General features: G+C 49.2%; 4 protein-coding genes across 4 annotated transcripts; 1 reads left to right on the top strand and 3 right to left on the bottom strand.

Moving 5' to 3' along the window:
- Positions 1 to 103: 103 nt before the first annotated feature.
- Positions 104 to 1,111, top strand: AO090001000199 (alpha-ketoglutarate-dependent dioxygenase AlkB family protein; the record flags this gene model as incomplete). Its single annotated transcript, XM_001818695.1, has 1 exon — positions 104 to 1,111. The coding sequence occupies one exon, from the start codon at positions 104 to 106 to the stop codon at positions 1,109 to 1,111; it is 1,008 nt and encodes a 335-aa protein (XP_001818747.1).
- Positions 1,112 to 1,409: 298 nt separating this feature from the next.
- On the bottom strand, positions 1,410 to 3,502 carry AO090001000200 (acyl--CoA ligase; the record flags this gene model as incomplete). The annotated part of the gene is made up of 5 exons (XM_023234424.1): positions 1,410 to 1,962; positions 2,016 to 2,440; positions 2,510 to 2,944; positions 3,007 to 3,144; positions 3,371 to 3,502. 5 exons carry the CDS (start codon positions 3,500 to 3,502, stop codon positions 1,410 to 1,412), a joined length of 1,683 nt encoding a protein of 560 aa, XP_023089551.1.
- Positions 3,503 to 11,567: 8,065 nt separating this feature from the next.
- Positions 11,568 to 12,776, bottom strand: AO090001000203 (uncharacterized protein; the record flags this gene model as incomplete). Its single annotated transcript, XM_023234425.1, has 3 exons — positions 11,568 to 11,595; positions 11,747 to 12,351; positions 12,405 to 12,776. 3 exons carry the CDS (start codon positions 12,774 to 12,776, stop codon positions 11,568 to 11,570), a joined length of 1,005 nt encoding a protein of 334 aa, XP_023089552.1.
- Positions 12,777 to 13,339: 563 nt separating this feature from the next.
- Positions 13,340 to 14,942, bottom strand: AO090001000204 (MFS transporter; the record flags this gene model as incomplete). Its single annotated transcript, XM_001818698.3, has 3 exons — positions 13,340 to 14,164; positions 14,216 to 14,672; positions 14,725 to 14,942. 3 exons carry the CDS (start codon positions 14,940 to 14,942, stop codon positions 13,340 to 13,342), a joined length of 1,500 nt encoding a protein of 499 aa, XP_001818750.3.
- Positions 14,943 to 15,707: the final 765 nt, after the last annotated feature.

A 15,707-nucleotide genomic window follows, 5' to 3' on the forward strand; every position in this document is an offset into this window, starting at 1 on the left:
AATGAGATCACATATGACATCATGCTCTATTCCTACATCTTCATATAAATCCTATACATGTCCCTTTTGACAAAATTAATACAAGAAACTAATACAAGCAACCATGTCCAAACGAATTCAATCCTTCTTCCAACCCATTCCTAAGAAACCCAAAGTGGGAACCTCCTCACCTGACCCATCCCAGCCCTCAGACCCTCTCTATATACAACAACAACATGAACAAAACCAAGAAGAACAACAACCACCACCAACAAACCACCAAACCTACCCATTCCCAATCCCCAATCTCCCCCCAGACCTATCCAAATCCCTGACCACCATCTCCACCACCCTCAAAGCCCCAAAACCCATAACCAACCATCCCCACCTGGACCTCCTCTACTTCCAACCTCTCCTCCCACCCCAAACAGCCAATGCCCTCTTCCACTTCCTCCGCAACTCTCTCCCCTTCTACAAAGTCCAGTATACAATCCACCGCGGAAAAACACCCACAAAGATAACCACTCCGCGCTTCACAACCGTCTTCGGCGTAGACGCCACCTCAATCTTCACAACAGACCAAGAAAAAACCCTCCACGACGCCAAAACCAACACTCCCATCCCACCAAGAACAAAATACAAACATACACCCCGACCAATCCCCCCCTGCCTCACGCACCTCCTCCAAACAATCCAAACCACCACAAACACCCCTCCAGACTACTACAACTTCATCCTAATAAACTACTACGCCACAAACACAGACAGCATAAGCTACCACTCCGACGACGAACGATTCCTCGGTCCGAATCCCAGCATCGCATCTTTGTCTCTGGGAGCCAAGAGGGACTTTCTCCTGAAACATAAACCGGGGGTGGAGGCGGGGAAGCCGTTGAAGTTTCCGCTGGCGAGTGGGGATATGGTTGTTATGAGGGGGGAGACGCAGGGGAATTGGTTACATAGTATTCCGAAGAGAGCGGGGGAGGGTGGGGGGAGGATTAATGTTACGTTTAGGAGGGCTTTGGTTCCTGGGGGGACGGAGAATTATTATCGGTATAATGTTGGGGATGGGGGAGTTTGGAGGTGGGATGAGAGGGAGGGGAGGATGGTTAGTGTTGATGGAGAGAAGTAGTGGGAGGTGATTATACATGTTTTGGTGTGGACTGCGGAGGGAATCTACTAGTATTAGTTGGTGAAGGTCTTGTGGAGGGTAAGTGGTTGTCTTTACGTCTTTACTGTTGGAGCTTGGGTATATGTTAGTATCCCACTTGGCAAGTCAGAATGTGGTCTAAGTGTCATGGATGTCAGGGAGTGGGATATCCATAGCATGGGCTGGATGTGGTGTTGTAGATGCTACTATGACCAAGCATAGATGTAAAACGACTTCTAGAGTGTATTTTAGCGACATACGAGCATCTTGGAGAATAATATTACAACTTCGGCCGGAAGCCCGCCTTAACCTCCTTCTGGGCCTCCTCCCTCAAGACCCTTTTCAGTATCTTTCCACTGGCGTTCTTCGGAATCGCATCCATAAATCTCACACCCCCGGTCAGCGCCTTATACTTCGCCAATCTCTGACCAAGATAATCTTGCACCTCCTTCTCTGTAAGCTTGTCACCCGTTCCAGGACGTCGAGTCACATAAGCCCTCGGAAGCTCACTATCGGGAAGCACACCGGACAAGCCAATGACCGCCGCATCGACGATGAGCGGATGCGAGAGCAGAACAGCTTCCAGCTCAGGCGGAGCGACCTGGAACCCGCGAACCTTGATCAACTCTTTCTTGCGGTCCACGATGTACCACTTCTGCGTATCCTTGTCGCAGTATGCGATATCACCGGTGTGGTACCAGCCATCCTGATCAAAGGAGGAAGCATTCGCAGCGGCATTTTCAAAGTATCCCGGTGTAACGGTAGGTCCTCGGACACAAATCTCGCCTCGAACCCCATACGCCGAGATATTGTTTCCGTCATCATCTACCAGCCTGATTCCAGTCAGTCACTAACATCTAACATTGACAAAAGGGTATAAACACACTTAGCCTCTACATTAGGTATCAATCTCCCCACACTACCCGTATCATCCTGTTCGTAGGCCCCGAATCTCGTCGCAATGCAACATGTCTCCGTCATGCCCCAGACCTGTGTGCAGGGTGCACCATCCGCCAGCATGACACGCAGCTTCTCTTGGACTTCCTTGCTCAACGGAGCAGCGCCGCACGAAGCTACACGGACACTTTTCAGATATGGCCGCTCCTGTACCTGCGGACTCATGACAAGCGCCACCGCGATGGGCGGTACTACCGCAAGATCTGTGATTTGATACTTTTCGACATTTGTGATGAAACTCACCAGGTCAAAGCGACGCATGACGTGTACGACGTGACCACCCTTGAGAGGACTCCAGTGGGTGGAAGGAGCGGCGGCGGCGTGGAACATGGGTAGGGCCATGAGTCGGCGGATCTATAGTGGTCAGTAAGACTCGTATTCATCATTTTTGCTCCATTATGGAGTCTACTGATCGGGAAATACCTGGTACGGTCGCTTCTCGATCTCAAACACCAATTCATGCTGGGCAATGAAGTTTCGATGCGTGAGCGTCGTTGCCTTGGGCAGACCCGTAGTTCCACTGCTGAACAACCTGGCGGCGGCAGTCTCTTCACAGGTCTTCAGATCATCAAACCGTACCCAATCCTCCTCTCCAGCAGAAAAGAGTCCTTTCCATGACTTCAGTCCGGCCGGAACAGTCTGACCCTGGACATCGAAGACCAGCAAATTCGACTCCGGGATACCCGTCTCCTTCATAGCCGCCTGGATCGGGGCGATGATCTCCGGCTCAGAGATGATGAACTTAGCATGCGATGCTCGGATGTGGTGTCCAAGCTCCATGGGTGTATAGGAGGGATTGGTGCCGGTGTAAACACCGCCGGCGCCGTTGATCGCCAGGACCAACATAGAATAGTAGATCTATGCAACAGACTTCGCATTAGAATTATTGAGGTGGTCTGTACAGGCTGGATCAAACACACATCATTGAAGGAATGGATGGCTACACAGTCGCCTTTTTGTACGCCCCATGCGCGCAAGCCGGCAATCAGCTTTCGGACGATAACCTTAGCCTGATTGTAGGAAATCGACCGCGAGGAGTCGCTCGCATCGATGTAGATCTGCCCCAGTTAGAACATACTCAATTTCTAACGACGAGGAGGTAACTACCGGTTGATCATGGTCATACGGAGGATCGGAAAAAATATAAGAGATAACATCGGTAGTGGGCAAGGGCACCCGCGACGCCGGTTCGAAGATCATCGTGTCAAAGTACCAGGTAGAGTCAGGAAAAGCAGCGCACGATAGATTTCACCACTGGGACATCCTGGTGGATATATAACTAACCCACGTTATAGGGCCGTCCCCACACGGCAGGGAGCTCCAGCTGTCATAGTGGGTCGTCACTACTTCACCGCTGAATGGATGGCAGTTCATCCAATGCCACTTAGTAGAGACGGCAGGGCCAATCAAGTGCATAAATGCATAAATACTAAGTTGAGCCTTGTGTGTGGCTATCCCGGAACGGACCTCGGATGTTACAATGACGCGCGGGTGGGAAATCCAACTGCGGGGGAATCCCAGATATGCTTTTAATACGACCAGTATCCAGGCATAACTCGTGCCATGTGGCTTACTGTAGGCCCGTGTGATAGATAAGATTTTAGGCGAGCAGTGTTAACTGAGTTGACCGCATATTCTGATAAGCTGTGACAACTGACACTGTCAACACGTTCATGTGTGGGCAACCAGTTTGATTCCTATCGTCCTTTTCCGTTTTAGTTATATACGTATCTTACATATAGGCTGTGGCAAAAGTATCTAACACACCAAACTAAAATGTCGTAGTGTTATTTACATGACTCGGAATAGTATTAGCCCTACAAAACATCCAGCTCGGCTGTCTATGTCATAATAGAGCTAACCAAGACGACCGAGGGCATAAGCCTCTTGCATCATTTTTATGATCAGCTAATAGTAGGTAGCGATCGATGTGAGGCTCCATGAACAAGGGATGAACGAGGTAGATTAATTAATGTCAAATCGGGAATTGCTTAAGGAACCACGGAAGTGAACATCTAGGTTCCTCCCAACATGAATAAAAGGCAAACTGCCACGATTGTCAATTGCCGAGAATCACCGAGGACTCGGCTGCACTTTGACGTATGAACGATGACGATCCCTGGACCCTATGCATGGGATGTGCATATTGTCCGTGCGGAGTCTTGCCTTGGATTCGTACCGTTCCTCGGTCCGCTCGTACCGTCCGCTTCTTGCTCGCAGAGTCGCAGTTTATCATATCGTCTTATTAGACACTGGGATTTTATCATAATTGAGCTTGAGCACAGATGGATGAGTATGAGTATTTTCATCATCGCTTGTAAGAGCAGACGCTATATATCTCTATCTGAAACTCTCGATCTCAACGCTCATGATTTATGTGACATATCATAACACATGGCTTGCGTGAATGGTATGTCTAAGGGATCGCCGATGGTCATGACGACTCCTTTAAATCACGAGAGAGTGTAATGCTTTGCTCTATTACTGAGGTGTATCTTGTCTTTGTTCTGGTCTGTGATTGTGCATCTGCATATCTCTTGATGATGATGTTATAGGGGCTTCTTGATCGACATGATAATGACCGCTTTGACTTCGCCTTTGTTATGTGCAATCTACCATGCTGCATCTTGCTTGCCTGAGATACGTTAAGCTCTCCGTCCACCGATACCCCAATCTAAGAGAGGGCCATTGATCGGTTCTCTCGTGGGGAGATGGTTTGGGTGATAACTAGTAGTTTCTTTTTGTAATTCGCACTTCTAAGTTTTGCTGCCGTCTGGAAATAAAGCACGAGCAGTATTCATTGACTGGGTTCGATAAACGATCTCTCGATCAAAGTATCATGTAAAAACTTCGTGGAGATTCCGTCTTGCCATGCAGTTTCAGTTTCGATAATATTGAGCGACACCCGGAACGGGCTCCAGATGTACCTGGAAGGTAACGAAGTGGGTCCTGGTATGAACCTTCTTATGGATGGAATGAGCCATATAAACACATCTAGTTCATCGCGACATGTGGATAGTGATGGGCTGAAAAGATTACACCTATGCTGTGGGCACTCTATTCCTGGAGCTGCGAGAAAATTTGCTCACAACCATATCTTCAGGGTCTCCAACCCAGTTGGGGTTCCAGGAGTTTACCAGACCGAGCCGTACGCTGCGGCCCTGCATGTCAGTGGAGAGAAACGTCAAGTACATGTCCCGTACGGCGTGGTCCTTCAGGGACAGGCCCGTCACTAACTGGACCTTGTCCTCTATCCATGGGAACGAGGTCACTCGTGGATGCACATGGGGTTGCAGTATTCGGTGCCGGGGACCTCCCGAGTGTGGAGCGTGTGCAGGAAGGTGTTAATATGAGGCGCAGTCGCGTCGATGGGCAGGTTAGGGGGGCAGCAGCGGCACCGGTTGCACACCACCCATGGTACTCTCGGATTTGGCACGGGGTACCCCTTGGCAGTCTGATATCTCCGTTGCAATTAAAGTCCAGTGGCAGAATTTTTATCATGAACTCGATTTCGCACATCCTGAGACTCCCTGGGCCTTAAGCAGTTCAGCGATACCGCTGACCACCAGGGTCCAGTTCAAGTCACGATTCCTCCGGGCACTTTGAATGTAACGTAGCTTCCACCCCCGTAAGTATGGGAGAGGTCTGTCCTACCCCTGCTACCGGGGTGTTGAAGTTGTTTCGTTTCGTCCAGGTGAACTTGGACGTAGAGGAGGAGGGTGTGCGGTTGGTGTCGGCCGTAGCCGAGGATTGTCGAGACGCAACCGAAGGGTCCCTCTTGGTTCCCTCCGTGCTGTAATTTTCTGCTCTGACTCTGACTGGCAACCGGCCAAATCCAGGGAAGTGGTCGATCCAAAGGCGCAGCTGCAGAGAATATGCAATACTCGATATATGACGCGTCTTGCAGCATAAGCTTCCGGCATTAGTCTTGTTTGAAGACTCTGGTGATGCGGAGGGATGAGCACGAAGATCGGAACTAGTCAACGCCAGAGCTTTATTGTCGGTACCTTCATGACGAATTGTGGGATATCTGCTGCCTCTGATGCCTGGCATCTTCTAGTTGGAACTAAAGGTGCTTGAACCAATCCTTAGCAGGCTCAGATGCCAAAAAGCCCTTAGGCCTAGACATGATCTCTAACGTCCAACTTACCACCAATAACTAATAAGTGTCGGTTAAGTCCACTATGCTTTTTATTCCTCACAGAAGATGGTAACAAACTTCAGTAAGGCTTATCATGCTGGATAGGTTGTCGTAAGTTTGTTTTGCTTTTTTCAAGGAGTTAGAGCATTAGCATCCGCCTTCCTGAAAACGATATATGGCCTCGTTTAACGTCTCCTTTGTGCTTGTTTCCACTTCATGAAGTGATATGGGTTGGGGTCGATTTAGAGCAGTGTCGCTAACAGATCTGCCGGTGGTGGCCAGTGTACAATGCGATTTCCTTGCAGATGTCTTCCCCCCGGGAAGGATATTCACGGATGGGAATATTTGCTGCATGCTCTCCTGCATTCTCTGCTGCCGGGATTTTGGTGCCGAGCACGATACAGATATAATGACCGCAAAGGCCATAGTAAAATGTCCACCAGAGGCACTAGCTGGGCTTGTATGATGAGGAGTAGGGAAAAGAGAAAAAAGGCAGAGAAGGCAGACAGCGATGACATACAAATGAATAAAAGAAGAGGTGATGACATCAGGAAGTCATGACCAAGAAAAATGTTTCAACAGCAATCTAGCCAATCTGAATCTCCATCGAACCCGACTATGCGATGAGGATTCAGCACTGCTGCTGTTGTCCCAGGGATAATTCCCACAGTCAGGATACACGCCGTTGAGACGATCCACCCGTAGGTGAATAACACAGCATAAGGCCTTTGCATCAGCGCTATTGTGCTCAACTGCATAATATGCACATAAAACCTAGACGGTGCGTGACGTATACCACACAGATCTGTGATCTGTTACGGCTGAGGTGCTCAGTGACCAGGATAATCTGTGAGTTTGAATCCATTCAGACACTCGCCTATGCAAAGCCATCGGGCTCAGCTGTGTACATGGGACCCTTACAAATCCCCAGATGGAGTCCATCGAGCGTACATAACACCGGGCCATTCTGACCAGCCATATCATTATCAACCCGACCTGAAGTGATAGCAGACATGTCACTGTCAGCAATTATTTCCATTGGCATGGTGGGTACTGGTGCAGTGTTGCAACTCTTCAAACGCTTATGCAGTCGATTTTGCTTCCCCAAGCAGTGGGATATTAAAATCAGGGGTTTGGAGTCGATTCAGTCGACCATGTAGTAGCTGCCTTAAGTAGGGCTCCTTAAGCATCATTGAATAGGTCTTCCAGTTAAGCGACTTTGTGATGCCCTAACACCCATAACCCACTTTTGATCCACCGCCACATGCTCGCGATTTATATTCGCCGCGGTAGGGGTGAACCGTGTACCCAAGAGATAACCGGTGTACCACGAGCAGGCACAGCTGCTTGGACTGCACCTAGAGTGTCTCTCTCAAAATTGGGTCACTCCTCCAAGGACTCAACAAGTACTTTTGGTGTAAAGCACTTCACTTAGTACTGGTAGTTCTCTGGTTAAGAGGAGGTTGGGGCTTTCTGATCAGCCTCAAAGGTTCTTCAGCAATCATATTAGGGGCCATTATAAAATCGATATTGTGAAAGCAGATGAAAAGTTAGTATGTGGTGGATGGTAGAGGAGAAAGGATTTGAGTGTTTGTAATTTTGCAGTCTAAGACAAACAGAACCCTTCGAAAATGTATATCTATAGTCCCATGCCATCTCTTCTTCGAGGGTTAACTTTCAGATAATTCTACCTGACCGTTACCTCTCCCCAACGGCTCTTGGCACGTCTTCGAAATAGTTGACTTCGGCTGGTTGTAACCTTAACGGTACAAGCTCTCCAACGAGTCTCTTGCAAAACGTTACGAATTGGACTGCCTGGGTTATTAAAGCCCATAGTCATAACGCGACAGTTCATCGGATTTGGGTAAATCTATCTCAGATCCCCCCCATCATATGTGGATATTCGTCATAACACTATGTTGACTTCCAGTTGCCCCAGAGTCCGTGTCCAGTTTGCCCGGCCACCTCCGCTATTATGCATATTGAAATCGGATTTACCCTTTCTAACCCAATGGCAGCTCTCAAACTCGCACGGCAGCACTATGGGATAGTGCAGGACCCAAGAACTCACCCAACTCTGGCCTTGATCTGCCCCAGTTCGGTCCCTTCTAAAGGTCTCCTGGTGTTCTTGCGAGCGATCTTAACACCTGCCTAGTTTCCCGTAAACATGTCATTATACACGGTTTCCGAGTACAGTTTGTCAGTTTCAAGGCATTCAGCTAGTCAACGCTTAGTAACGGTAACCATAGCAGAGCCAGAACCTATATTAAGCGTTGTTGCTACCAGAGCAATGGACCTTTGGTGCTCACAGTATATAGTGCGTCATCAGGACAGATATCGCAACCAAGACCTTGGCCACATTCACAAGCCAGGACCTCTTTTGTGCCTCCGTCTCTCCGATAATAGCATAGTAGCCTTTGAACACCAATGTCCAGAGTTGGCCATCAATGTCGGCCACCACTGGTGCACCTACCGGCACTCTTGTTTTGCACACATTGCCGTTCATCTCAAAATCGGCTGGCCAGCGGGTAGCCCTCTCTTTGGAGCTCTTATATTGCTATGACAATTTCCTACCGAGTAGATCTGGTTAGCTGCCACGTCGATCAACTCTAATAAGTGTCTAAGGGGGATAAGACACGCATTGCTAATGCGCCCTGTAAAACGCGATGGAATAGTATGCGTCAGGATTAGTCGCTGGCGTCAGTGCTAGCCATAAACATAGCAAAGCGTAGATAGATGACTCGCCTAGAGATATTCAGGAAGAGGACCATATGGGGATGACGGCCCTGGGGTAGGTGCGCTGTGCGCAGCAGCAAGTTCCTCCCATGTACCCCCTTCTCGTACCTCGTGAGCCGAATGATCTTCCTGTATGGCAACGAACCAAGGCAGAGTGGTTCGTCTATCTGCCTTGCAAGTCCCGGTCGAGCCGTGGGGAAGATGAGGGAGTGTAATGCGTGCATCCAGGGCACGGCAAGGTAAGGTTGACTCTTCCATCTCTTGCCGAGACTTGCGACGATATCCTCTCGATCAGTTTCGGCTGCGACGATCCTCATCGAGGAAGCGGACTGTGGTGCGATCAGAAGTAGATAGATGGCGGAATTCTGCAAAATGATCAGTAACTACCCACAAAGGAGTACAGGGACGAGCACCCCACTATCAATAGCCTTCTCGAGGAGCGCCGCACGATTGGTGTTAAAGCAGCCAGCGACAGGCTCCGGATTGTAGTCCTTCTCAGGAGGATAATCCACGTCGATCCATGCTACAGGCTTTGTAGGCTGCTTTCTCTTTGAAGCTGCCGCCATAGCCTCGAAGTCGAAGATGTCATCAAGGAAGTCATTGAACGGCACCCGTGGGCCAGGTGAAATTCCATTGACGCTTGGACCACATTCTTCGTAATCTTCGGCCACTTGGTGGTAGAGTTATGAATTGCTGGAGTTATACTATACTGACCAGTATTATTCAAGTAGTGTGAGTATAGGATAACTTCTACTGTATTATCCTTTGGTATTCGGATTGGAAGATCGGGTGTATGTAAAGCTGGAAAGGACGCTGGATCGAGATAGGAGATATGGTTCATATAAAGACTGATCTAGTAGATCCATTCGCTTCTAAGTATAGTAAGCACTTCAGGTGACAGATATCAGATGAATATTCACCTGTGACTTCACATTAGTATGTTATCAAAGGGGATAAGAGGGCGAGAGAGCTAGTGAAGATAGTCCTGTAATTCTACTTTAGTGACCTCGGTCCTCGATGATGATATTACTCCAGCTCGCTCTGCTCTGGGACTGCTCGATATGCTGGCTCCGAGCCTGCCTCCTAGCCAGGTCGTAGTCCTCTCCCCCCCCCTTGCACTTTTTGGGTCAGTACTTCAACAACACTAAGCCTGAATATCGTCGTGCCGGTTTCCAGATCTTGTTTACCACGGGTATGGCCGACTGCGGGCCCTGGTTGGCTGATTGCACCTCTTTGCCTGCGATCAGTATCTTGATCGGTTGTCAACGGCCGGAAGAAAGTGGTAGAGGTATACTCTTCTAGATTGAAGAATTGGAGGTCCACTAGTAAGGTTGCAAGGATGTTGTCTAGAATGACTGACATAGAGAGAGGATTTAGGGATGTCCAGAGCTCGTTATGGTTACCACAATCTACTCTCGTCGTCTTTCTCTCTTGTAAGAGCGGAGAGGACCTGCTTCAGGCGTCCTAGAGTGTTCGACATATTATTGTCAAATCTAAAAAGAAGACTTGGAGGCTATAGGAATAGCATCCCGAATTCGCCGAGGCCAAAGTTCTCAGAAGCAAGCGCATTGCGGCAACGCAGCCACACCTTCAATGTGAAAAGTTGCTGGTTTGTGCGCAGAGTTTGTGAGTGCATGAAACACCATATCCTGGGCTTGTGTGTACAGGAGTCGAAGTAGGGCAGGATCCCATCACCAGACCCACTCTGTTCACCACCGGGCTCACGATGACTCGACAACGAAGACGTAGACCGTAAAATAGACCAATGAGCCGGTCAATCAGTACTGATATTGACAGCGGCATCGACTAAAGCCACCTTGTAGATTAGTATACGCCTTCTCTCCGAGGGGATAGACACATACCTCAGACGAACTGGGGGGTCACAGCCGCCGCGGCGACAGCAGAAGGAGGCGGATCACGGGGTTCTGACAACCCAAAATCAACTCTTGATAACCACACCGAAAGGGCTCTGAGCCCTCCCTGACGGAGATTGTATACAGAACGGAATACTCATAGGCGTTCACCCGGGCGAGCTGGGCGAATTCAGTCTGGTAAGTATATCCTTTACGGCAAGACACTTAGATCATGGGATTCAACTGAGGAAAGATTGCTAAGCAGTCGCCCTGCCAGCCGAGCACGTTTTGCCTCTGCAGAGGCCACAGTGCGACCAAGAAAATCTTGCTTGGCCATTCTCTATTCAATAGGGTACATACGGCCAGCTTTCGGTATCCTGGAGGTGAAGCTTTGGTCCCTGCTATGCGGAATATCCCTTTATCCACGAAGAATGGTAGAACGAGAGGCTATCGGGCAATTCAGCACTAGTAGAAAACTCATTGTCGTAGCTATTTTCTTTGACAAAGAACGAAACCGGAGCCACGCCAGCCAGCAGAAGCGAGGTTAGAGGAAACGCGGACCCCTGCCCCAGATACTGCAAACTCGATGTTGATGACGCATGGGGGAGATGACACGCAAGCACAAGAGTCTCTAGTGGGTGTAGCGAGCTATATAAGCTACTATGTGAACACTGATTAAGGTGGACGACGATCCCATTTCTAAGAGTAAGAGAAGTGGTAGTCATATAAGCTGTTTCAATAGAAAAGCATCCTAAGATGGCTTTTGACTCAATTTATACCTGTACACTAAGTAATCCTGTGAATCACTCTTACCAATAGTACAATTCAATCCACAGGTAATTCACACGCGTAGGAAACAAGCGAATATACTCAGTCCCGATAGCAGCCTAGAGTAAATGATTAACTTCCTCCTGTATAGCCTTCACCTACCCAGACCCTTCACAAAGCTCCCGAATAGCTTCCCTCAACTCCGTCTTTCCCCTCCAGACTCGATCACTACTTGAATTTTCCGCATTAGCAGGCGCCATGATACCTCCCGGCAAAAAGGCATCGGTCATCTCAGTGAAAGCCTCGGCCACGTTTTTTGGGAGGAAACCCGCAAAGAACTGCGATAGATCTTTTCTCTCGACAAGTCGGAGTTCAACTTCCTTGCCCACAGCCTCTTCGAAGGCCTTTTGCACATCCTTCGGCGTATAGGATCTCGGTCCATGGACGTCAACAATATGGGGTCGTTCCGGAATGTCGGGCTTGAGTAAATAAGTTGCAAAGGCTTGGCCCATGTCTTTGACGGCGACCTGATTTAGGGGATTGATTAACATAAGAATTTCGTGTTGAACATAGAGAGAGAGGAAACAAACCATAGGGACCTCGAAATCTGCAGGAGTAATATACGAATAGAGATGAGGCTGCTCAGACTTTGCCGTCTGAACCCCCATAGCCCAGTTCTCCATGAAATAGGCACATCTACATATGACGACCTCTGGTGCTGCGTCCTTCAAGATTGTTTCGGCGATATGGTTTGTCATAATTTCCCCCTAATCAACTGTTTAGTATCTCCCTTCCTTCATGAATCGGATAGGAAACCCACAGTTCCCGACTCATGTTCAGCCCCCATACTAGAAAGCAGGACCAGACGCTTAACAGATCCAGACTTCTGAATGGCGAGACGCGTATTTTCCGATGCTGTCCTTGCACAAGCCAGAAAGTCCGAACCATCGTATCGCGGCGGGGTGATCGCGAGAACGGCGTCGACGCCGGTGAGATCCAGGCTCGTTGCGTCACTTACATCGCCCTTCGATGCTTGGAAATGAGGGTTCGAAAGAAATTCTTCTGGTACTCGAGACAGATCCCTATATACGCCTTTCACGGTGATAGGCGTGGTTGTTTGGGTTGAGTTGAGTAGGGCGCGGATTGCCGCCTGGCCTGTTTTGGGTGAAGCGGGAACTACGGCGATGAGCATTTTGATCGTATACTATGTACACGACTTGTGTGGAGGTTGGTTGGTTTGTTGTCAGAGTTGGCGTGGTGAGGAGGATATTTGAGGTGGTATGGTATGATATGATCTAGAATTCTAGAGTCATCGCCTCGTATTCGGAGTTCGGACTGCGGGGCAGGTTGCAGTTAAGTCTCCTTGGTTGTGAGGAACTTTATTGATTCACACGTACTTCGGATTATTGTTGTTTCGACTTCGCCGTAATGATGTAAATTTAGAATGTCTGGTTCGCCGAAGCAATAAGTGGGTAAACAGGGTTTGAGTGAAGCCCAACAGGCTGATCGCAAGGAAAAGGCAGGGTTACCATAATTCAGTGGCTGGATCGAGCATGGGATGGCTTGAAATATATCAATACTGTGGATTGTCATTTATATGTTAACTCCTGTCGCTCAACCTGTCTGGAGAAAGGGGAATCTCTGAAACTAACAACCGAAAAAGAACAAAATGAAACGAAGAAGACTTTGGATAAGAGAGGATGCCGGGCAATCTATTACATATATATGGGAACTTTTGAAACTCGAAAAGGCACCTCAAAGAGCAATCTGAAACCGTGGATGAGTCCGAATAAACTCTCCATACTTCCAAAACAGCAACGGACAGGCACACATCGCGAGCGCAATAAATGCTAACAATGAGTTTCCCCATCCCAGGCCAAGCGCGTCATACATGGATGGACCAGCCAGCGGGAGCACTGCGCCGATTAACGAACGCAGTACCGTGGCAGCAGCGGTGACGGATGCCGCATGCCTCAAGTATGAGTCCACTAGGTACGTATTCGACGCCATGAACACGACCATAAGCCCGATCGCAAAGACTCCTGTTCCAAGAATCGGCACAATCCAATGAGTATGGGCTTGCGCCGACCAGCCATACCAGAATAAGCCGGCTGGGATTGCCCAACTTCCGAATAGCATTGGGGTAAGACGTGACTCTGGTTTGAAACAGCCGCGTGCGGTGTGACTAACAGCGATGCGGTTGGAAACGACTCCACAGATTCCCAGACCGAGAATACTTCCGATACCGAAGCCCAGGTAGGCGAGGCCGGCCAGACCCGATGAGAAGCCGTAGGTGTTTCTGAAGATCGGGGTCAAAGTGGTGAACATCAGGTATAAATACCCGTACGTGACAGCTGCGAACAGAGAGAGCAGGAATACAATCGGTGAACGGAAGAGAAGTTTCATAGGTCGCGAAAGTGCGGTTATGAACAGCTCTTTGGTGATCTTGGTGTCGCCACGGGCTGAGCGAAGATTGGGGTTGCCGGTCTCTTTGCGCAGTCGCTCAGTCTTCCGTCGTAGAAGCACCGGGGCATACGATTCACGATAGGACAGCAAACACCCGATCGTCATGACACCGGTCTGGATTGTCAGCATCTTACTCTATCGGCAAGCGGCAGTAGAGCTACCTACCGCGATCGCAAGGACCCAAAACACCCATCGCCAGCCCACGGATTCGGCCAGGAACCCACCCGCAATGGGTCCGACAACAGGTCCCAAGATAGGTCCTAGAGCCCAGATGGCCATAATACCGGCTCTCTTCTCCACCGGCACCATGTCGGCAACCGTTCCAGAGCCGATAGTGATGGGGCAAACGCCAGCGATACCTGCGAATAAACGGAACACGATCAACTGGGGTAAGGTTTGCGCTACTGCACAAGCAATAGTGAACACCAGAAAGATCACATTGCAAGCATGGTATAGCGGAACACGGCCATATATCTCTGACAGGGGCGCGATGAGGAAGGGCCCTAGCATGTATCCCAAGATGTAGACGGAAACAACAAACGATCCCAACATTTGGTCGGTGGTGTGAAAGTCGCGCATGACATATTGGACGCCTGGGGCAAACATGGAGGATGCTAGAGGGCTATTCTCCATCAGCCCTATTCTTCTTGTTTATCTACATCATATGCACTTACCTGACAAAAGTATTGAATGCCATGAAGACTAACTGCCGTGCTTTTTTTGGAGTCGACCAGTTAAAAGGGTTCGCGGGGTCATCGGGACCATCCCAGTCGACTAGAGTCGTATCATCTTCTTTCGGTACATTTTCAAGGTCGTTGTATTCTCCTGAGCTTCTATTTGACTCCTCCGCCTTGCCCCCCTTCTCAAGAACGCTTGGTATAGGCTCTGTCATGAGGCCTGATAACAGATTCTTTACCGGACGGCTTGCCGTAGCAGAAGGTAAGACGGCAAGTGCATGTTGCTGACGGAGGATCGGCCGCTTATATACGGGGCTTTGGGCACAATGCATAGTAGTTTCCCTGCTCGCAAACGTATTGAACCTGGTCCTTAGAAAGAAATCTAAACACCCAGGTCTATAATGGGCCGCCAATCACATCACCGAGCTAAGTGAGCCAAGGCGTCGGGCGAATGCTTTGCCCACTTGGTGTGAGATTGGAGGACGCCTCCATTGTGATTTCGTCCTGGTGTGACCTGAGCATGCAGAGTTATGCCCGACTGACTCCCCTTTTTATCCTCCAGTTATGCAGTTTATGCCCCAAATGTCGGCAAGTGGGCCTTACCCCGTGGCATCGGATAAAAGTTTTTCTGGTTATCTTCGTATCGCGTACCCTCCTTATTCTCCTGCCCCTTTCGGACTGTCCAGGTCAGGGTCCCATTTCTGCAGCCCTAACATCTTTGGAGTTTCGGAGACCTCCGTCCTGATATGAGACTTTACTTCATAACAGCCGGAAGGAGGTCCAATATAGAGGGTTATTAACTCAGATGTATACCGCAAACCTCCACTTTCATGCGTCCACCACCTTTATTTTGCCTCGACATCGTCTTCGATACTTAAGGATTGGCTCACACGACTATGTTAACAACGATACCCGATAGGACTGTCACTTCACCGCCTTTGATGAATCACCCCCCCTTGCATGTCTTCTTAATGGTTACT

This window comes from Aspergillus oryzae, chromosome 2, assembly GCF_000184455.2.
Source record: "Aspergillus oryzae RIB40 DNA, chromosome 2".
Taxonomy (NCBI): Eukaryota; Fungi; Ascomycota; class Eurotiomycetes; order Eurotiales; family Aspergillaceae; genus Aspergillus; species Aspergillus oryzae.